At 42.3% G+C, this 22,580-nt stretch overlaps 1 protein-coding gene across 7 annotated transcripts in view; it reads right to left on the bottom strand.

The window, feature by feature from the left end:
• LOC119973455 (plexin-B2-like) overlaps positions 1–22,580 on the bottom strand; it is a 290,890-nt gene that overhangs the window by 95,375 nt on the left and 172,935 nt on the right. For all 7 annotated transcript variants that reach the window (XM_038811623.1, XM_038811619.1, XM_038811625.1 and 4 more), the window contains one exon: positions 2,889–4,011. In XM_038811623.1, coding sequence (XP_038667551.1) covers positions 2,889–3,998 — 1,110 coding nt within the window. In that variant the 5' untranslated portion in view covers positions 3,999–4,011. The remainder of the gene's footprint in view (positions 1–2,888; positions 4,012–22,580) is intronic.

Below are 22,580 nucleotides of genomic sequence, written 5' to 3' on the forward strand. Positions count from 1 at the left end.
TTTGCTTAATCAATTTCTGTATGTCCTTTTGCTCATCACCTTACAATCACTTGTTTCTCCCCTGTAGATTTTCCTCAAATCCCCAGAATCAGAAAACATTGTTGAACAAAGTCTTGGAGAAATTCAGGCTTTTCAGTTCGTTCTCAAAAGAAGTTGACCAAAGGTTTGAGATAATGAACCAGATTAGAAGGCCAAGTCCGTAACACTGCCTTAAAATAGCAGGTCGAATACTCACAGGCCTCAGGGTCAAATTGTTCAACTTAGAGCAGCTGTTAGGAAGTTCCACACACAAAAATGATAAACATGCAAAATTATCTTCTCAGCAGCTGTGTGGAGGCAAAAGCTCCAGAAGCATTTCCGAACCTTAAACGCTCTGGTTGGGCTGACAGGATACAACCATAGATATGAGCTACGATGGCCCGAATGGACTTTCTCACCGACACTGTCCAGAGAGTCAGGTTCATTTGTGGCACAGGATGCGCCCATTCGGCCCACCGAGACCTTGCTGGTTCCCCACAAAGCAATCCAGTGAGTCCCACTTGCCTGCACAATCCCTGTAGCCCAGCAAGTTTATTTCCTTCAAGTGCCTATCCAACCTCCCCTCGAATCATTGATTGCGTCCACTACCTCCACCCTTGTAGGCACCGGGCTCCAGGTAATTACCTTCACTACGGAACTGAGTTCTCCATCACAACCTCCTCTTGTATCACTTGCCCAAAACCTTAAAGCTCTGTCCCCTAAATCTGTGTCCCCTAAGTTAATGGGATCAGTATTTTTCGACTACCTTATCCAAACATATCATAATCTTGTACAATTCTAACACATCACCTCTCAATCCAGTGTGCTCCAAGGAGAAAAACTCCACCTTTTCCCCTCATTTATACTCTAATCAAGCTTAATTCATGGTTCAACTGTGTTCCGACGTATCACACTGCTTTCTTCTTTAAACATGAACAGCTTCTAACCCAACAAATGCCACAAGAAAAAACGCTATGCATTTTCTGCCAGCACTGTTATACTTGCTTTAACCTCGTGTAGTGCAATAACCACCAAAAATACATATTTGAACACTTGCCATATTGCCATAACCAATCCACCAGTGCAGATGAATAAAGTTTCCTGGACACAATTCAGACATTTGTTCAGAACAAATGCATCAACCCAAGTGTGAGCGCGGTCCTCCTCAAATGTCTCTGGTGGGATTGCAATACAAAACACAATCAAAGGGGCGATGCAAGATTAAGGAAGGAAATAGAGAGAGGAGGAGGTAGAACGCCAGCAATGAAAAATGCAAGACAACTCTGTGTTTTGATTTTAAAGAAACTAGAAAAAGATTATTAGTGTCAAATAAGCTGCTCCTTTTCCCATTCAATTTCCTTTGCACCTGGGAACAAACAGTTGTCCCCTAATCCAATTACAATGTCTGGTCCCCACTAACCTGCTGCATAGCTTTTCTACTTTGCTTGGAAATGTTCCAGTGAAATCTCTTCTTTATGCTTTACTGCCTTCTTTCAGAGGCAATATCTATCATATGAATAGCATGTGATAAAACAGGTGGAGATAGATCAAGCAGGTGTGATTCTCCCTGATAGAGAGGAAGTGGGGAAATGAAACTGGAACATATATCCAGTTGAAGATCTCTACTGGAACAGGGTCAAATGGCATCTTTCTCTTGGCGAATCTGTAGTATAAAATTTACCAGTGTGCTTGCTGGATATTTCACAAGAAAACAAAACTGTTATTTCATCCTATTTCTCAATGTGGTTCCATTATTTTTTTTCTGCAAAGCAGCCAAATTCCAGTGCATTGCCAATAGGTAGATTTTGCTGTTACCTTCCGGCCACTGCCTCCACCATCAACAATTTGGCTTACAGGCAGATAATTGTTGATAATAATCTCTATCGCCACAAGTAGGCTTACATTAACACTGCAATGAAAAGCCCCTAGTTGCCACATTCTGGTGCCTGTTCGGGCACACAGAGGGAGAATTCAGAATGTCCAACAGCACGTCTTTCGGGATTTATGGGAAGAACCCAGAGCACCTGGAGGAAACCCACGCAGACAGTGACCCAAGCTGGGAATCGAACCTGGGACCCTGGTGCCGTGAAGCAACAGTGATAACCACTGTGCTCTGATAGCCGACTGCCTGAAACGTTCAGGATATGCAAGTATAAAACTAGGCATTCGTCGCCAGAGTAATGTTTGTGCTTTTTTTTTTAAAAATAAAAGCCACGTGGAAGCACAATACATGGCCAAATAAAAGTGTCAAAGTATTTGATTATTTGGTTTAAAAAGTGAAGTGTTCCTAATTCCTAATGTTCCTGACTTCAACAACTTTAGACGGGTGACCCTTCTCTTCTCTTTCACTTGTTCTCAAGTTGTGCGACATCTTTCTCACAATCTCTCCAGGCTCCCACTAATCATTAGTCCAGGTGATTCCACCTCCTTATAAAAGTACATAATCCAACACATCTTTAGTTCTGGAGAGTAAAACCTTTTTCTAGTTTCTTTAAAATCAAAACACAGAGTTGTCTTGCATTTTTCAGTGCTGGCATTCTACCTCCTTCTCTCTCTATTTCCTTCCTTAATCTTGCAAACGATAATTGTGTTTTCTCCCTGGAGCTGCTGCCAGACCTGCTGAGTTTTTCTGGCAATCGCCGTTTTTGTTTCAGATTGCTGCATCTGCAGTATTTTGCTTTTAATATCATTTGTTCTTTGAACATGTTGATGGACTAGAGAGTGCCCCAAAGTTTGATGACCACAAATAAAACTTGAAGTGGTTCAGTCTACAGTATGATATGAAATGCTATTAAGAAAACATTAACAAATACACCTGGGGGGGGGGGGGGGGGGGGGGGGGGGGTCAGTGAATGTATCTTTGTATCTACCTTCTTCAATTTCTCAGGACACTGGTGAAAACCTTCAGATTTGTAAGGGTTATGAACGATTATTTCCTCATCAGGTTTCCTTATGTTGCTATAGCAGAGTTCTCTATATTCTTCAATCTTTTCATTTATCTGCTTCAAGGCGAATATGCAGAAAGCAGATTTATCAGGAGAGGCGGACTTTGGGTCATCCCTGTTAAACACAGCAAAGAGCACTTTATCCTCAGGAGTTATAGTTCCATAGACTTCGGAATCGTTCATGTACTGAGTGAGCTTTTCTCCAGGATTACTGATGTAAGCAGCCTGCACAAAATTACAATCATCACATTCCAGGACCATTTCAAAATAGGAATAGTAATGGGGGTCAGAAATGCAAATACGTGATATGTAGGTTCGACGTTTCTGGTGCAATCCATCCGTTCGAGAAAAAACGAAGTAAACAAAGATGCCATCTTTAAATGAAAATTTAAAGTCATGTTGATATTGTGCAGAGTCTGGTTTCACAGCCGAAGAATCGTCAATAAGCACAAACAATTGATTCTGATTCTCTTGGTAGAGTCTTCTGGTGCTCGTTATTGCATTTGCATAACTTTCAAAACTCTTTCCAACAAACATCACCCGCATGTGTTGCCCAGCTTTGTTAGTTGCGTTAGTTATGAGGCCCACATTTGATTTATTACTTGCAACAAATGTAACTTCTCCACCATCCACTTTTTCATATATGACTTGATTGATGTTATCCAGCTGCAATAATGAGCAAATTCCTTTATATATACTTCCACATATTACAAGTCTATTCATATCTTTGTCTATTAAAAGAAGTTTATTGTAATTCGGAGTTTTTACTCGATTGATGCAGCTTTCACTTATTGGTGGCAAACAATCTGGATCATCAAATTCTGGGCCAGTTCTTCTTTCCATTTCCTGTTGTAGATCTAATGTTAACTGATAGAGAAAATTCACTGCCCCAACATACACTCGCCCGGTGGTATCGTCCACAGCCAAACGTAGCAGTTTTGTGGTGCTGGTAAATTCCTTATATCCCTCAGTTCCAGGATTAAAGCTGACATGAAAAACTGCAAATGCACAGAACATCCACGTCCAAGGTGACATCTCCAAAACTGGACTGCAAAGAAAAGCACAAAAAAAGGTATAAATGCAAATTAAAGAAATAATTATTGTTTACTCATCCCCAACTTATCTTCAAATTAATTAAATTGTTGAATGTGTCTGATAGCACCTTAAATAGTGATTATGGCATGGTAGACATCTTATTTGGAGGTGGTGCACAAAACAAATCATGAAACTAGCAAATCTCTCCGCTCTTCGAAGTCCACTCATTCCCAAATAAAATCACCATGAACTATTTACGCTAAATAAATCTTGCCCCCAAATGATGTCAAGCAAAACACCAAAGCGCTTATATATCCACCATTTCATTCTGACTTGCGGATCTCCAAAGAAACTATCCCAGGACCCACTACGCCCTATTAATTGATCACCTTAGTCTGCAGCTTCCCTTGTAATCTTCTTTGATGTATTTGCCTTTGCTGCCTTAGGTCACATTCACAAACAGTTTTTAATCCGTCTAATTTTTCAAACCGTAGCCTTATTCAAGACTAGTTTATTAAATTGTAAATTGAAAATCGCTTATTGTCACGAGTAGGCTTCAATGAAGTTACTGTGAAAAGCCCCTAGTCGCCACATTCCGGCGCCTGTCCGGGGAGGCTGGTACGGGAATCGAACCGTGCTGCTGGCCTGCTTTAAAAGCCAGCGATTTAGCCTTCTGAGCTAAACCAGCCCCTGGTAATTGGTACCCTCCCGTTCTGCATCCGGTCTAATCAGAAAAATCTGCTGACATCTATATCAGCTGTGCTTCTTAGCACAATCTAATAAATGCAATCACAAGTGGTCGACATAGGTAAAGACAAGTTACCTGAATTTATATTTGACTAATTTTGCAGTTACTCTCATTAATCTTTTCCCATTTATAAACCCTCGTCCTTTGTTTTATGACTCTTGCTGGTCCACTCTAATTATCTTCTCTCTTTCTTTATTGGCCTTATGCTCCTCCTTTGCTGAATTCTCAAATCCTCCCAATCCTCAGGCTTACTCCTGTCTTTGGCCACATTATGAAGCTCTTTCTCTGATCCAATATCTTTTGCAGTTACGCAACTCTTTTGTGGGATTTTGTGCCTTGGAGGAAAGCATATTTGTTTCAAATTATGTATTCATTCTTTAAGTGTTAGCCATTGCTTGTTTAGTTTTCTAGTGTCATCTTTCAATAGCTTCCCAATGTACCTTAGCCAACTTGACCCTTATACCTGTGCAGTTTGATTTCATTTGAGAACTAGTTTTGCAGTTAATTAAATTACTTTCAAACGCAGTATAAAATTCCATTATATTGTGACCACTCTTATCCAGAGGCCAATTTACCATCGAGTTATTAATTATCCCTTACTCATTGCATAATACTAGATCCAAATTACCACGTTCCTTGATCTAGAAGACTACCTTTGTATACCTCCATGAACTGATTCTCCACCTTATTACTGAAAATTACTATAGTCTAAATTAAAACCCCCCATGATTACTGTGAGACCCTTGCAACAGCGAGGCACGGTAGCACAGTGGTTAGCACAGTTGCTTCACAGCTCCAGGGTCTCAGGTTCGATTCCCGACTTGGGTCACTGTCTGTGCGGAGTCTGCACGTTCTCCCCGTGTCTGCACGACTTTCCTCTGGGTGCTCCGGTTTCCTTCCACAGTCCAAAGATGTGCAGGTTAGGTGGATTGGCCATGCTAAATTGCCCTTAGTGTCCAAAAGGGTTGGGTTGGACTTTGGCTTGTGGCCATGGAGTGATTGGTCACATAAAAGGGCTGTTCCTGTTCAAAGTCACAGGAAAGGGCTCTTTTTACCTCGATCCGGGTGGAATTTTGATGAAAAGGTGTAGGTGACTGTCAGGAGTAGTTTACCCTGGGAATGGTAAGTCTTCTGATCACCGGACCCGGCTGAAAACAGTGAGAGGTTTGGCTGGAAAGTTGAATAAGTCTTGTGCTTCACAGACAGTCTCTTCCAGCAGGCGGGGGAGGGGCCAGCTGTAAGGCCCCAGATACAGGAACTGATGACTTTTATCAAGGAGGAATTCCATAAACAGAGGAAAGAAATGCATGAGGATCATGCAAAGATCATTGTAGAAGCTGTGGCACCCTTGAAGAGTACTTTGGAGCGGATGGAGAGGTGTTTGGAGGTGCAGGGGGTCACAGATTCGGGAGATTGAAGGAGTGATCTCGGACCACAGCGCTCATGTGGTGGCTCTGGAGGCGGAGGTGGGGCTCCTACAAGACCTTTGTAAAACGTTGAGGGCAAAGGTGGAGGAGCAGGAGAATGTCTCGAGAAGGCAGAACCTGCGAATAGTGGCCCTGCCTGAAGGAGTGGAAGGTGTGAGTGCCACAGTACGTCTCGAGGATGCTGGAGGAGCTGGTGGCAGAAGGGGTGCTAGATAAAGCCCCTGAAGTGGACCGAGTGCATAGGTCTCGGAGGCAAAAGCCTAGAGCTGGGGAGCCGTCGCGGGCAGTGATCGTGAGACTCCATAAATTTGTGAAGGCAGTGGTCCAGGGAGAAATCTCATTTACGGTTCATGCGAATAAGGAAAGGAGGGTGGAACATGACCGTCTAGGGAGCGAGATAGTGGAGGTGGACAGGGAATATTCGAGAGTGCCCACCGTGGAGAGATTGGCGAGGAGGAAAACGTTCCAGGTGCAATTTGACAGGCTGACAACAGGGAGGGCGGAAGGGCAACTGCATAGGGCAAGAGAGGTGCAATACGAGTATGGGGAGAAGGCGAGCCGTACGCTGGCGCACCAGTTGCGGAGGTAGGCTGCGTCCAGGGAAATATTGAAGATCTGGACTGGGGCTGGGGATGTGGTGTCAGAGCCAGGGAAGATAAATGAGGTATTTAGAGATAATGATCACTAAATGCCAATTAGTTCAAGTGAGAAGAGGGGGAAACTTCCATCAACATGGAGTATTCCCCTTCCCTTCCCCAAAAGGTCTGTCCCTCGCAGGTGCTCCCTCCCCCTCACCTCGTCCTGCACACCCACCACCAAACCACCCCACCTCCTACCCACCAACACCCCAATCAGATTGGCCAGCAGCTGTCTGAGCTAAGGCAGGACTTCCTCCTTAGTGAGGGAGCATTGAATAGCTGGGGGCAGCCAGTGTCGGCAGGGCTGCTTTCTCCACCAACTCTTGCATGGCAGGCTGGAAGACCCTATCAATTGATAAATCCTGGTCCGTGATTCTATGGGGGAGTGCCTCATTGTTGGAGATACCATATTTCTGGTGAGAGCCGAGGATGGCACCGTCTATCTGCTCAGATGGATACAAGAATACCTTCCACTCCTGCTGGTGTCCTTCTCGGCATTGAACCCTCAGAATACATAAAATGGTTATGCATCCGATTTGCTTTTTCTGGGAGCTCACTTTGCGCAAATTGTCTGCCGCATTTGCCTGTACAGGAACAGTGACTACACAACAAACGTAATTCTTTGGAAAATGTTTTGGAACAATGAGATGTGATTCAGTTCTAAAGAAATGCAGGATTTTCTGTTAGGAGAAGAAAAGCTGACAGTAAAGTGAAACTAGAAGTAGTTTGAGTCTTAGGAACACAAACATCGTTTGAAAATTTGATGGTATTTGCTTTATAGGTTATTTTTACTGGCATGAAGCTAACCCAATGTCTGATTGGCTTTTTAATGACAGCAGCTGCAACACATCAAAAAAAATACTCCTTCCGAAATCATTCTCCTCTCGGCTCCATTTAAAAAAAGGAACTGTTGCTGTTGGAAAATTACTGGCGCAACATCTCAATTGTGTTTATAAATACAGATTACAGATATCATTCATCTCACAAATCGGCAGTTGCATGACAAGAAAGTCAAGTCACTACAAAGTACAAATGACAGAATGATACCAGCTGCACACAAATGGCAGCCTCTTAGTCTTCAAATCACATCGATATGACTCACATTGGCGAGCTCTTTTTCCATGCTGAACAGTTGTGAATATTATCTGGCCCCACAGGTTAATATGTGGTGGTGGCTCCTGAATATGATGCATAAAAACAATGGGTCGTATTTATCAAAACACTTTCGGATCTTCATAGAAGAGGCCAATATTTTTCTTCCCCTGCCCCCCCTCCCCCCAGTTTCCACAGCAAGTATTGAACTAAGGATGGTTACAGACAATGGGGTATCTTACAGCACCTCTCACAATTAGTTATTGTGAAGTGTTGAACAAACAACATTTCTGGGATGGAAGAGAAGTGAACAACAGATTCAATTCATCACTCAGCAACAAAGCAATGGCATTAATGAATGTCCACACCAATCACTTGCCTGCATTGGGTTATTTCCGTGTTAAATATTCTGATTTAACCCATCCAACTTTACTTGCATCTTTTGGAATAGTTCGGCACGCATTGTAAATGGAATAGTTTGGCATGCATTGCAAATTAGGTTATCAGGACTCCAATTCAACAGAGACTGTCGCTCTCATCAGCTCGTGAAGGTTTCGTCTTAAAGTCAAGCTTGCTTCATATTCGCTTGAAGCAAAGCAAAATAGGTAGATATTTTTTTTTTAAATTGGAACTCTGCATGGAAGAGACCATTAATAAGACACCGAACCTGCAGCTCCTGCCCACCATCTATTATTCTGAATTTGTTGATGGGTTCTTTGTCAACCAAAAGCTTTAGAAAACATACACCAGCAGTTCACAGCCTCTGTTCACAGAATTCTATTTTTAGATTTCGGGCAGGAGTAATCTGCCTCCAACTGCTTGTCAAATTGATACATCAACAAATGATGATTATCACTAAATTACATACTAATTCAGATGTAAAACATTCAAACTTCACGTGATATTATGTCAGTTACTATTGTTGCAGTCCTGGAAATAAAATCAACCTTCAGCCTGACTCTGGTCAGCATGGAGAGAGCTCAAGAGGTATGAAGTGGATCCATCACATTGTTTTCTTGTGAATATCCTGACTACCTACCCTCCAACCGTCTTACCCTCGGTGGAGATGTTCTTGGACACAATTTGCTATTCAAAACAGATGGGCAACCCCAGTGAAAGGCTTCATACTTCAGGAAGTGTCCTGGCTTCGCTCGGTACCTAGAGTATAGGGTGTTGCACAACGCAGGTGAACTCGCCCCTCAGCCACTTTACAAATGAGCTAACCAGCCATAGTATTTTAAATTATTTCAAGGGATAAGAGTGCCACTGGTAAGGCCAGAATTTGCAGCCCATCTCTAATTGCCCTTGAGAGACTATTCTGTCAGAGATTGCAGCCCGTCTTTAACTAACTGAAGGGTGGATCCCCAATTTTTAGCTGAACTGCTTTCCTGCACTCTTACATACAAATTAGGAGCAGGCCAATCGGCCCCTCGAGCCTAGTCCACCATTCGATAAAATTATGGCTAATCTGATTGGAACCGGAACCCCACATTCCTGCCTACCCCAAAAACCTTTCACTCCCTTGTTAATCAAGAATCTAAGGTCGGCATGTGGCACAGTGGTTAGCACTGGGTCTTCAGCGCTGAGGACCCGGGTTCAAATCCCGGCCCTGGGTCACTATCTGTGTGGAGTTTGCACATTCTCCCCATGCCTGTGTGGGTTTCAGCCCCACAATCCAATGATGTGCAAGTTAGGTGGATTGGCCATGCTAAATTGCCCCTTAATTGGGAAAAAATATATAACTGGGTACTCTTAAAAAAAAAATTTTTTAAAAAGAATCTATCTCGCTCTGCCTTCAAAATATTCAAAGACTCTGCTTCCACTGCCTTTTGAGAAGGAGTTCCAAAGACTCACGGCCCTCTAGGAAAATAATTCTCAACTGTCTTAAATGTGCGACTCTTATTTTTAAACAGTTACCCTAGTTCTAGATTCTCCCACAAGAGGAAATATCCTCTCCACGCCCACTCTGTCAAGATTCCTCAGGATCTTAAAGACTTAAATCAAATCGCCTCTTACTCTTTTAAACTTTAGTGGATACTAAACCTAAACCCTCTAACCTTTCTTTATAAGACAATCCGTTCATTCCTCAAATTAGTTTAGTAAACATCTTGCCTCAGAAGAATCCTTAGGATACACTGGCCAAATACCATCAATAACATTAGGCCGTGAGAGAAGACAAAACAAGACCCAATGAATTCTCCAAATCAAAAAGCAAAAGTGGAATTGGATCGGCCATACTTTAAGGAAACCGGGGAACATTACACAACAAGCTCTCATATGGAATCCTCCTTTTGCCAGCTTTTTGTACAGCAGTGCTACCCACTGTTGTTAGTGTCTGCCTGCATGACAACAACAACCTTAGCATCGAGCTCTTCCATCCTTCCAAAAGTGAAACGGCCTCACTTTTTAACAGTTCAAAAATAATCTGGAATTGTCTAACCACATCTTTTGCCACTCCTCCTACTGGTCATGACACTACCCAGTCAGTGATTTGGGCTCTCCTGGTACCAGTAGGCGAAATGTCCCAAAAGGTGTGCAGATGCGACCAACAGATGCAGATGCAGAGCAACTGTAGAATAAAGCGATTGTAATCAAATGGCATGGGGATTGTAACCAGCGGAAAGGATTCAGGTTAGCTTGGTGAGGCAGTGACAAGCACGATGCTGCACCCGGCCCACAAAATGTGCTGGAAAGAACTTCCTTGCTGGAAGTAGCCTTGCCCATCTCCTTTAGCTGCCAGGTTTCCTGAGAACTGGGCCCACAGCTTTTCAATCTATAAGCCAGTAGATTGGCACGCAGCCTCAAGAACATGTTTTAAACAAAGGACAGCGTCTTGTTGGAACTAGAGGTATGTGATATTCGAGGTTTTAATCCTTCCACCAACACTTTTCCATGCCTGCTTGGGGATGCGGGTTTTTTTTTGTTGCTTTAATATCTTACAAGGTGGGAATCTCAACATTGTCATAAGTAAAATCCCCTCGATTAGGTTATCGTTAAGTGTTGACTCCTTGCAGATTGGACATATGGAAAGTCTATTAAAGTACCAAGGGGATTTACCATAGACAAATGGGAAAGAAAAATTCCAGACATTAGCAACTTCTGATGTGCCATGGATAAGTGTGGGACATCTTTTGCCACATGCCAACTCAACTGAGTGATGTATTGGTATTTGGAACGGCATTTTGACTTGCCAAGCTGCTGCATCTAAATATTAATATTGGAGTTATGTCCTGGCTGATGTCCCACTGATACAAGCAGTTTTAAAAGGCCCATTTCCTTCCTGGTTACAGAGCACAAATCTTGTTTTTCTTTGAAGAGGCCCAAGACAATATGTTCAATCATGTTTCCAAAAAATAATTTTGAGGAGACTAAAATGTGCCATTATCAATCTCCATTTTGTCAGCTGTGGAGTCTGTGTAAATCCCAAATTAATGGGAAGAACATCACTTTTTAAAGGGACCTGTGTTGCGTTTAGGCATCTAATTTACAGTCTATGACACCTCGCCTGAGGTGTGGTGACCCTCAGGTTAAATCACCACCAGTCAGCTCTTCCCCTCAAAGGGGAAAGCAGCCTATGGTCAGCTGGGACTATGGCGACTTTACTTTACACATGTGAAAATGGAAGTAATAATAATCTAATAATAATCTTCATTATTGTCACAAGTATGCTTACATTAACACCTAGTCGCCACATTCCAGCAGCGAAATATTTATGTACAAGATAATTAATATGTAAAAAAGGAGGAATAACTGAATATCATCTCTTTTTGCAGCCACAATGTTGCAAGGTCAGCAAAACCTGCGCCAGGAATGATTGACCAGCTGACCCACGCCAGCATTATCACACACAGGAGAGGCTGGGGGTCCTATTCATTTTAAAAATAGCTCAAACTCCCTAACAATGTTGGCCTTGCACCGGCAACCTATCTAATGGAGAATGAACACACGGAGATAAATAGCTGCATTGTGGTGATGGAAATACTGCTTTAGCTTTTCCAAAGATTAAAAATATCTAATATTCATCAAACTATCATCGTGGCTATGCGGTTCAACTGGAGGGCTGGCGGGAGAAGATACAGGGACAAGTAAAGCCAGACAAATAAAAAGTGTTCAAAAGAAAGCCCAATGTTGAAGCACAGAACATTGCAAAAGGAAAAAGCTTTTTAGTTTAGGTCTGTTCTGCCACCTTTCAATAGATCTAGGCCGCTTTGTTCTCAACTCGCCTTGGTTCAATAACCCTTAATAACCCTTGCAGAACAAAAAAATTATGAAACAAGTGAAAATGTTAGGATTACTCTACAGGTTTTGCAGTGTTTGTGGAGAGAGAAGCAGTGCTAATGTTTTAGATCGGTGACTTTTCATCAATAATAGAAAAGAATTAGAATTGTAATAGATTTCGAGAAAGTGAAAGGGGTCGGTTAGAAAGGAGAACGAGGAGGGAAGTTGGTGAGAAACAAAAGATGTGCTGAGTGTGAATGAGGGGTTGTTGAATAGCTACCATCCAAAAGCAGAGGAAATAAGAGAGACAGGGAAGAAAGAAAAAAAACAGCAAGGTAACACAGAAGAAATTAGGGGCAGAACCTCTGATCTAAAATTGTCAAACTCAATGTCCAGTCCAAAAAGGGTGTAGAATGCCGAGTTGGAAGATTAGGCGTTGTCCCTGGAGTTTACGTTGAGCTTAACATGAGCACTGCAGATAGCCAAGGACAGAGAAACTAGAAGAGCAAAGTGGAGAATTACAATCAAAAGTTTTGAGTCACATTTGCAGATTTTTCTGCAAAGTGGCCACCCCGGTTTGCATGTGGTCTCCCCAGGATAGAGGAGATTATCTGTATCTCTCAATCTCAAGTTTTCAAATTTCCCATTGACCCCAGCCTCAAAAGCTTTTTAAAGGAAGATAGTTCCAGATTTCCTGATCCTTTGTGGAAAAGGTGCTTCCAGACATCACCCCCGAATGGCTACGCCCTAATTTTAAGGTGATGCCAGTGCTCCTTTGCCCTGGACTTCCCCGGGGGAAAGAGTTTCTTCTCTACCTAACCTATCAAATCCTTTAAATTATTTCAAACTCAGGGCAGCACGGTGGCCCAGTGGTTAGCACTGCTGCCTCATGGCGCTGAGGTCCCAGGTTCGATCCCGGCTCTGGGCCACTGTCCGTGTGGAGTTTGCACATTCTCCCCGTGTCTGCGTGGGTTTCACCCCCCACAACCCAAAGATGTGCAGGTTAGGTATATCGGCCATGCTAAATTGTCCCTTAATTGGAAAAGAAAATAATTGGGCACTCTAAATTATTATTTTTTTTAAATTTATTTCAAACAGTTATATCATCACTTAATCTTCTACACTCAAGGGAATAACAGGCCTTTTCCAAGGTGTAGGTCACATTCCTAGAGCAATGTTTCAGATTCCAAGTTCAAATCTCACCACAGTCGATAATTTGAATTCTGAAATAAATCTCCAAACAACCTTTCCTCATAATTCAACACTTTTAGTCCAGGTACCATTCTGTTGAATATGTGCTGTGGTTCCTGAGCTGCACTGCCCACAATTAAATGCAATGCTCCACAACTTCATCCAATCCTTTTCAGATGAAGGCAGCCATCCCTCTAGCTTTTAGTTATTTCTGTACACACTCTCCACTGTTTGAGCTACATGTGAGGGAGACTATCGCGTTTTGCATTTAATTTCATCTTTAGAGAACAATACACCTAGTCGATCAGATGGACAATAGCCAGACTTCATAGTCGGTACCCATTAGTGCCTGGTCCTGAACACTGAACATTGGCATCCAGAAAACACTGTCAACTCATTGCTTCCTTTCCATGGGGGAAATGATGCATTTCTTTATGAATTAAGGCTCATAAACCAATTAGTAACTTGACATTTGTCACTAGTGATCATTTGCAAAGGCCTGGTGGTGTGCCACCAGAGGATTGGTTCCTCTACACAGGCGTAAGTCAGGTTGATTGAGTAATATACTTCAGTTACTTGATCATGAGAAATAACTCAACAACAAACTAATTATTAAACATTACATTTCCTACACATTTGGCACTCAGATCCAACGCTTCTTCATACGAGAGCCAAGCCAGTGACTTTCAAACTTCCCTCACGGGTGAAAGAACAAACAAGTTCAAGCATGGGCTTGTGAGAGACAGAAACTACTTGAAATCAACTGACTGCCTGGAACTCTGAAGTGGAGTGCATTTTCAGTTTCATCCCCTTTCTGATGTAGTTTTGAGGCAGGTAGCTCTTAAACATTTCATCATTCTCAGCCAAACCTGTAGACTATAAAGCTTCATGAGCTCAGGTACCATTTTTTAGATTTCATTTGACATTTGAAGGCATGGAACCAACCAGGTTACAAATTAATGGAATTCTCAGAGAGATTTTAATTTATTAAATGTTAGTCTGTTGCTTCTTAGAGTGGATTATAATGATTCAAAATCAGAAGGCGTGTGTGTATGTATATTTATATATGTGTATTTCTGGCCAAAACGCAAAAATACAACAAATGCTTAAAATCTAATCAGAAACAGGACATGCAGGTCCCTCTGCTACTGCCACATGAACATTTTTTTAAAAATGTTAGACTACCCAATTCTTTTTTCCAATTAAGGGTCAATTTAGCATGGCCAATCAACCTACCCTGCCCATCTTTGGGTTGCGGGGGTGAGGCCCACGCATACACGGGAGGAATGTGCAAACACCACATGGACAGTGATCCAGGGCTAGTATCGAAAGATTTGTACCTTGATTGGTTTGCTTAATTGGAATATTTAGTGGCAGATTTAAGAAGTAAGTTAACGTACCTTCTTTGATTTAAGAGCTGCTAACTGTAAAGCTTTTTTTGTTGTTAATGTGGTTAATTCTGTGTCTAAATTAAAGTTTGTCTTAACATACCAATCGCAAATAGTTGGGTTCCCATCTGGTGTTGTAAGACCGTTCATCAGCAGATGGCTGAAAGTAGTGGAGATATTTGACCAGACAAAACTCTCTTGCTCCTCCAACATTTCTAGTACATCTGTTTTTGCTTAGAAACTTTGACAATCTGATTTTATTTTTTGGGCTGAAGGGCTGGAGTGCTGAAGAATAAATGTTAGCGGAAAACTGGCCTCACTGATGCCGTCAGAACCAAGAAATGTACTCATTTCTTCTGGCAGCCTCTGCACATTTCATCCATGCTCAAACTGGAATGTTAAAATCCTTATGGTGATGTGGGGGAGGCAAATTTTTGAACATCACATTCGTTTACTGAGATTTAATACCACTCTCTGAATCAGATTCTTTCCAATGTACGTTTTTGAGGCACAGAATTCTTTTGCAAACTTTAAAAATACTCAGCAGAAGGAAATCAAAGCACTGTTTGACAATCTGGATATATTTAAGTGACGCTTTCTGTGTTTGTTATGGCATGCATGCCATTAAATGTTTTAACAATTTGAAGAAGTGGTTTAAAAAATTGCTAGCAACCCTTTCAGGGGCTGTTTAGCACAGGGCTAAATCGCTGGCTTTGAAAGCAGACCAAGGCAGGCCACCAGCACGGTTCGATTCCCGTAACAGCCTTCCCGAACAGGCGCCGGAATGTGGCGACTAGGGGCTTTTCACAGTAACTTCATTTGAAGCCTACTTGTGACAATAAGCGATTTTCATTTTTTTCATTTGCCGGTACAACTTTCAAAGATTATTGCATTACATTTCAGCCTGATCTTTGACATGTATGGGAGAAATGATCAATAGATTTTTAATAACGATTGCAAGTCTACTTAAGTCTGACAGGAATCACACCTGGAAAACAAATGGCAGAAACCCTATGGTAGCTCCTTGGCATTCTGGGCTTTCGGAGTAAGCCAAGATTTCAGCTTTTTATCGAAAGCTGGGAATTTACTTCCTCCACCACATGAGAAATACTGGAATGTCCAATAAACAATAAAAAGGTTCATGCCCCCAGTTTGATATTTGACATGCTCCTGATAAATGTTGTCAGGAACTTTCACAGTTGAAAGCTAGACAGCCATCAGGGATTCAGTAGGAAAACCCTGTGTCTGGAAAAACAATGCCAATTCCTAAAGCATCCAAAGCAAAAATTCCAAAGACCTTTCGTCATTCTCAACAGTTATTTTAAAGGGGAATGTATAATTTGCAGCATCTCATCTTCAAAAGCCCAATGTAGTGAGAAAAACGCAATAATGGCAACTGGACATAAATATGCACTGAAAATTCTGGAAGTACACAGGTCAGTCGTCATGTGAAGCAGATACATCAACTTTTTGGATGGGGCCTTTCAGCTCTTTGATGTTGGCTGACCTCTGTCACCATTCTCTGCTCCTACTCCTCTAAAGGTTAAAATAAGAACATACAGTGCAGTAGGAGGCCATTCAGTCCATCGAGTCTGCATCGACCCACTTCCAACCCCCCATTCAACTGTCACCCATCATCTGACTTCAGTCAGGACTCAGAACAATCCAACCCCAGTCTGAAGGCATACCCTGACTCAAGGCCAGGATTTTCCAGCCCTTCGAGCCGTTGGGATCTTCCGGTCCCGCAGATGTGAATGGCGGTTTCAGTGGCTTGCCAGCTCCTGCCGGTTTGGACTGGAAAAGTCCAGACAATGTCTCAACATAAACGTCAAGTATTATTTGGGATGAAAATATATTTATCCACAAAATAAAGTCTCCGCAATATAGGTTAAGAACTCTTATAACCTGGGAGAGCGGGGAGAAATTAATCAAATTGAAACATTTCATAAATTAATTCTACTCGGCTTCAAAAAAAAACTTGCCCGTAATCTACTCTCTATTAGAACATGGAACATAGAACAGTACAGCACAGAACAGGCCCTTCGGCCTTCGATGTTGTGCCGAGCAATGATCACCCTACTCAAACCCACGTATCCACCCTATACCGTAACCCAACAACCCCCCCCCCTTAACCTTACTTTTTTTTTTAGGACACTACGGGCAATTTAGCATGGCCAATCCACCTAACCCGCACATCTTTGGACTGTGTGAGGAAACCGGAGCACCCGGAGGAAACCCACGCACACACGGGGAGGACGTGCAGACTCCGCACAGACAGTGACCCAGCCGGGAATCGAACCTGGGACCCTGGAGCTGTGAAGCATTTATGCTAACCACCATGCTACCGTGTTGCCCATTGGTAGGCAATGCTTCAACGTGTCCTTACTATAGTCAGCATTCTGCATCAGTCATGCAAGAAAATCAAGCATCAAATTACATTTTCAATTACACCATCACTAAACAGCGTTGGCACTGACTGTACACCGTAGCATATCGTCATTAGTCGTCTGATGAGACCTACCTATGCAGCATCATGGGAAAAACCAACATAAACTGTATTAATGTGGCATGGGGTACACTGGAAATACTTCACCAGTTTTTGCATCCCAATTGCACATCAAATATCATCATACTCCCTCCAATCAGGTACAGCAAGTAAATAGGAAAGCTAATAGAAGGTTACCATTCATTGTGAGGGGAATTGAATACAAAACTAGAGAAGTTACTTCAGTTGTTTCGCTGGAGATCATATTTGGAGTACTGTGTACAGGATTGGTCACCTTATTTAAGGCAGGACGTAAATTCATTGGAAGCAGTTCAGAGAAGGTTTAGCAGGCCAATGACTGAAACAGGTGGGATGACTTATGAGGAAAGGTTGGACAGGGTAGGCTTGTATCCACTGGAGTTTAGAAAAGTTAAGAGGCGACTTGATTGAAATGTACAAGATCCTAAGGGGTCTTTGACAGGGTGAATGTGGAGAAGATGTTTTCTCTCGTGGGAGAAACTAGAACGAGGGCTCACAGTTTAAAAATAAGGGTTCGCTTATTTAAAACGGAGATTAAGCAAAATCTTTTCCCTTGGAGAGTCAGGAGTCTTTGGGACTCTCTTCCTGAAAAGATGGCGGGAGCACAGTCTTTGAATGTATTTAGTTGAATATCTTTTAAGGCAGATGTGGATAGATTCTTGGTAAGCAAGGAGGTGAGTGGGATGCAGATTTGAGGTTAATAACAGATCAGCTTTGATCATATTGAAGGGCTGAGCAGACTTGAGGGGCCAAATGGTCTATTCTTGCTCTTTGGTCATATAAATAGTACTGAAAACCCATTAGAATTGGCTAACGAACATCGTTTCAACTTACTCATGAAGTAAGTTGGTGCTGAACGGTGCTACATTTAGCCCCGAACACCATTTGATTTTCCTGGATTATTTACTTGTATGATAAAAACAAGCATTTCTTGGCTTTGCCACTTGATTTCTTACTGTCACATCTATTATGCTAATTTTGTCCATTATAATTTCCCATGCCCAGAGTTATTCATGTACAACACAGTAAACCTGCCTCCTACAGACTGCGTAACCATGGTTGGCCAATAGGTAATTTCTCTGTTATGTGCCAGCTCGGTCATCGGTGGTGGTGTTGAGGTAGAGTTGAATGTCAATCAGTGCCCATGTGGAATCTGACACAATGACCCTGATGTTTACAAAGAGCTGGGGAGGGCACAGAGGAACAGCAGTAGAACAGGGAAAACCCAGGAAGGCCAAGTCCCAAAGATCTGCCAAATTTTATGGCAAACCTCACCCTAATCAAATTCTTTTATTTTCCACTTGGGACCCAGCTGAATTTACAGGCCAGCCGACGGGATAACCAATAGAAGGCTTCAGCCATGAATCTCAAGTCGGGGATGAGATGGAGGAGACTGTGGTAGCAGCAAGCTTCGGATTAGGCACTGAAAGGGACAAAGATGGTCAACCACAGCAAGGGCTTCAGAAAGTCCCCAATCTGCAGGGAGGCAGCTCTGCTCCTATTGGCCCACAAGAGGTCCTATTAAAAGCACTTCCCTCCAAAGTCAGATCCTGCCTCAACTCAGAAGGTAATTGGGAAACACAGCAGGCAACTATTAATTTTAAAACAGTTTACCAATCATATTTGCATGGTGGCCTGATATTACAACAATAATGAAGTGTCCACCTCCCAGAGAGGGGAAAGGTGCATGGCTCCAAACCCTGGATCATAAAAACGGCAATGAGGATGTATGCAACAGGTTAAAATACAATCCGCAAAATATGGGTGGCATGGTAGCACAGTGGTTAGCACTATTTCTCCACAGCTCCAGGGTCCCAGGTTCAATTCCCGGCTTGGGTCACTGTCTGTGCAGAGTCTGCACGTTCTCCCGGTGTCTGCGTGGGTTTTCTCCGGGTGCTTCAGTTTCCTCCCACAAGTCCCGAAAAACATGCTGCTGGGTGAATTGGCCACTCTAAATTCACCCTCCGTGTACCCGAACAGGCGCCGGAATGTGGCAACCAGGGGCTTTTCACAGTCACTTCATTGTAGCGTCAGCGCCTACTTGTTACAATAAAGATTATTATTATTAAAATGAGAAGTGGTAAAAGTTCATGACACACAGAGCAAATAAAGTGATGAAAATGTGTTCACTCTCACTTGGCAGACCTATTGGGTTTGTTGAAGCGGATTAATATATTTTAAAGTGTTTAATCCCTCCATTCACATTAACCTCCTCCCACCTGCCATGGGTGGGAGAAAACTTAATAGCGAGGCCTATACCTTTGCATGATGTTATCGAAGTGCAGCTTGTGAATGGGAAATAGAAGGGGGCCAAGCTCACCGGATGGACAGTGCAACCAGATGAGAGTATTTCCACTCAGCTACGCAACAGGGGAAAGGAATGGATGAGGGTGGTTTGCCCAATTGTGCCCAAAGGCTGCGGACAAAGGCTGATGACTGGGATTAAGGGAACCAAGGGCATACTCAAGAGGACATCATTTGTGACCTTCCTGCCCTTGGCAAGAAACACCAAAAAAAGAATGTTGACCATGGTCAGAGTTCCAACTGCTGATGATCATCTCAATGTCTCGTGAAAGCAGTTGGATACCAGATGAGCAGAGCATCAGGTCCGTCTACAACAATTCATAATCACCAACTCCCCAGGCCTACACATTTAAACAGCATTCCAAGTTTATCGAAGTACAGGTGAGCCACTCCCACCTGTGGAGCACTGTGTACTCAGTTTCCAAAACAAGGAGTCACCTTCACAAGTGGGGGAGGGGAGGAAAATTGAGGAAATAAATGATTTGTTTTGTTGGCAATCAATGATTTGCCAAATTCTCAGAACAATGCATAAACACGGTGAAAATAAAAACAGAATTTGTTGTTTTTTCTTCATCAAATGTATCAACATCACCCCTAAATTAACCATAACCGCCTTGTTTTACAAGCATTAATTCAGAGTACTAAACATGTTAATACCTGTATTTTGATTCATCTCAGTTATACTGGGAGGGTTTAAACAAATACCTCGTGCCTTGCAAGCGAAAATCTAATCTTTCATGGAATCTACATTGAGAAACAGGTTATTCAACTAGAGTTTAATGGTCAAACTGGACCAAACATACCTCGTGCCTGGCAAGCGAAAATCTAATCTTTCATGGAATCTACATTGAGAAACAGTTTATTCAATTAGAGTTTAATGGTCAAACTGGAGTACAGCCACTCATTTTAAAAGCGCAATGATACATAGTAAGTGACATAAAATAATTTACGCACAACTTATGTTGAGGCAAAGTCACTCAGACATGCACAAGTTTTGGCTGCCACATCTTTAACTGACCCAACATTCTGAATTCCTTTTGAAAACAAGTTTTCCAATTAAGGGGCAATTTAGCGTGGCCAATCCACCTACCCGGCACATCTTTGGGTTGTGGGGGGGCAAGACCGATGCAGACACGGGGAGAATGTGCAAACTCCACATGGACAGTGACCTGGGGTCAGGATCGAACCCGGACCCTCAAGCGCAGTGAGGCAGCAATGCTAACCACTGTGCCACCACTGGAATTCCTTTTTACTCAGCCCTTGCAACAATCAGGATTTGATCAAATATTGTCACTCATTTTATAGTGGTGCTAAAATTCAGCATGGTGCGTCATTGGCAAAGTCAAATCATAACAAGTCTGGATAACCAAGGACACATTAAAGTCAAAGAAATGCCATTTTGGTCAGTACAATACAGCAGAAACCCCGGGTGAATTTACTGCACTTCACTCATTTATACAGAAACGAAAGCCTGCAAATACCATTAGTTCTTTAACGCAGTCACGTTTATTTAAGAAATTTCCTTTATTAAAAGGAAATTATTGATTCTAAACGCTTACGTATAATTCTGTCACTCAACCAACTTCAAGTGGCAACATTCAACTCCTGCATAACTTTAAATTCCAAGACAATGCGGTGACAATATCAAAGGTCAGTATGTAACAGATATTTCCAATACCACACAGACCTAGAGAATTTGGCATAAAGTGGATGTCGTGTCTAGAGTTAGACACGCAATGCAGAAGGTATGGTTTATAGGAGTGGCAGTTCTTAACTCGCAGTTGCGGAGGACAATCACTAATATTTTAATCATCCGACCAATGTTATGCCAGATGATGGTATGTAATTATCTATCAAACAAATCTAATCACACTTTTTTTTTGCTTGCCACGATATTTTGAATATGGGAATGTTCAAATGCTAGGATTAAGCAGCTAGTAACCGGAGTTTTATAATTAAACATTTATATGTTTATAACAATTTTAACACGGAAACAACATTTTCCAAGATACACCTGCACTGCAGGTAAAGAAAGAAGTGGATGCCAAGTACACTGGGATAGTGTAGAAACTGAAAACTTGGTCAAGGAGCTGGGTAGCAAGCATTTGACAGAGAACAGAAACAAGGCTTTATGAGATAGAATGGATAAGAATGTGGGATTTATAAATGACCATTAGAAATTTGATGCACCATAGGATTGTGCGATTTAGGATGGAGAGGATGGGTAATTGGGGCAAGATACAGACAGTAACATTTTGGACAAACTGGAGTTTCTTGAAGGTGAAGTCAGAAAGTTAGCAGGCTGTGAATGGAAGAAATGGAATCTAGAGTGTGGCCAAGATTAAGGTAGCTGTCAAGTTCCAGGGACGGGAGTCTTTCTGATCGAGGCTGAGGTTTAGCTCCAGATCGGAGAGGAAGACAACTTGTACAGAGCTTGAGTAAGCAAATCAGGCAAGGCTGGAGCCATGCATCAAGAGGTCTTTTTGACAGGCACCATATTTCTCATTTTCTGTTGGTGGAAAGCCTGTCTTACAAACAGATGTTGAACAGCCAAAAATTGTTTTTGAATGTATCAGAAATGTTGATTGCAATGTGAACAGGGCTGAAATCCCCAAAAAAGGAACCAAGTTACATGTTCATGGGATGTGGTCATCGCTGACTGGGTCAGCATTTAAGAATCAACCACATTGCTGAGAGTCTGGAGTCACATGTAGGCCAGACTAGGTAAGGATGACAATTGACAATGGTTTCATAGTAATCATTAGAAGTTTAACTCCAGATTTTTATTGAATTCAAATTCCACCATCTGCCCTGATGGGATTCGAACCCAGATCCCCAGAGCATAACCCGGGGTCTCTGGATTAGTAGTCCAGTAACAATACCACCACGCCACTGCCTCCTCGTAAGAAATGTGGACAAGTGGCTCAAACACATTTTCTAGCCAATTATATTTGGTACATTTACAGAGCTGGTGGGCATATTATACATCACATCCTATTTAACCAAAGATGAGACCGTGGCTCATAACGATTAAGTATGAAGGATGAAGCAA

This window comes from Scyliorhinus canicula, chromosome 11 (assembly GCF_902713615.1).
Source record: "Scyliorhinus canicula chromosome 11, sScyCan1.1, whole genome shotgun sequence".
Taxonomy (NCBI): domain Eukaryota; kingdom Metazoa; phylum Chordata; class Chondrichthyes; order Carcharhiniformes; family Scyliorhinidae; genus Scyliorhinus; species Scyliorhinus canicula.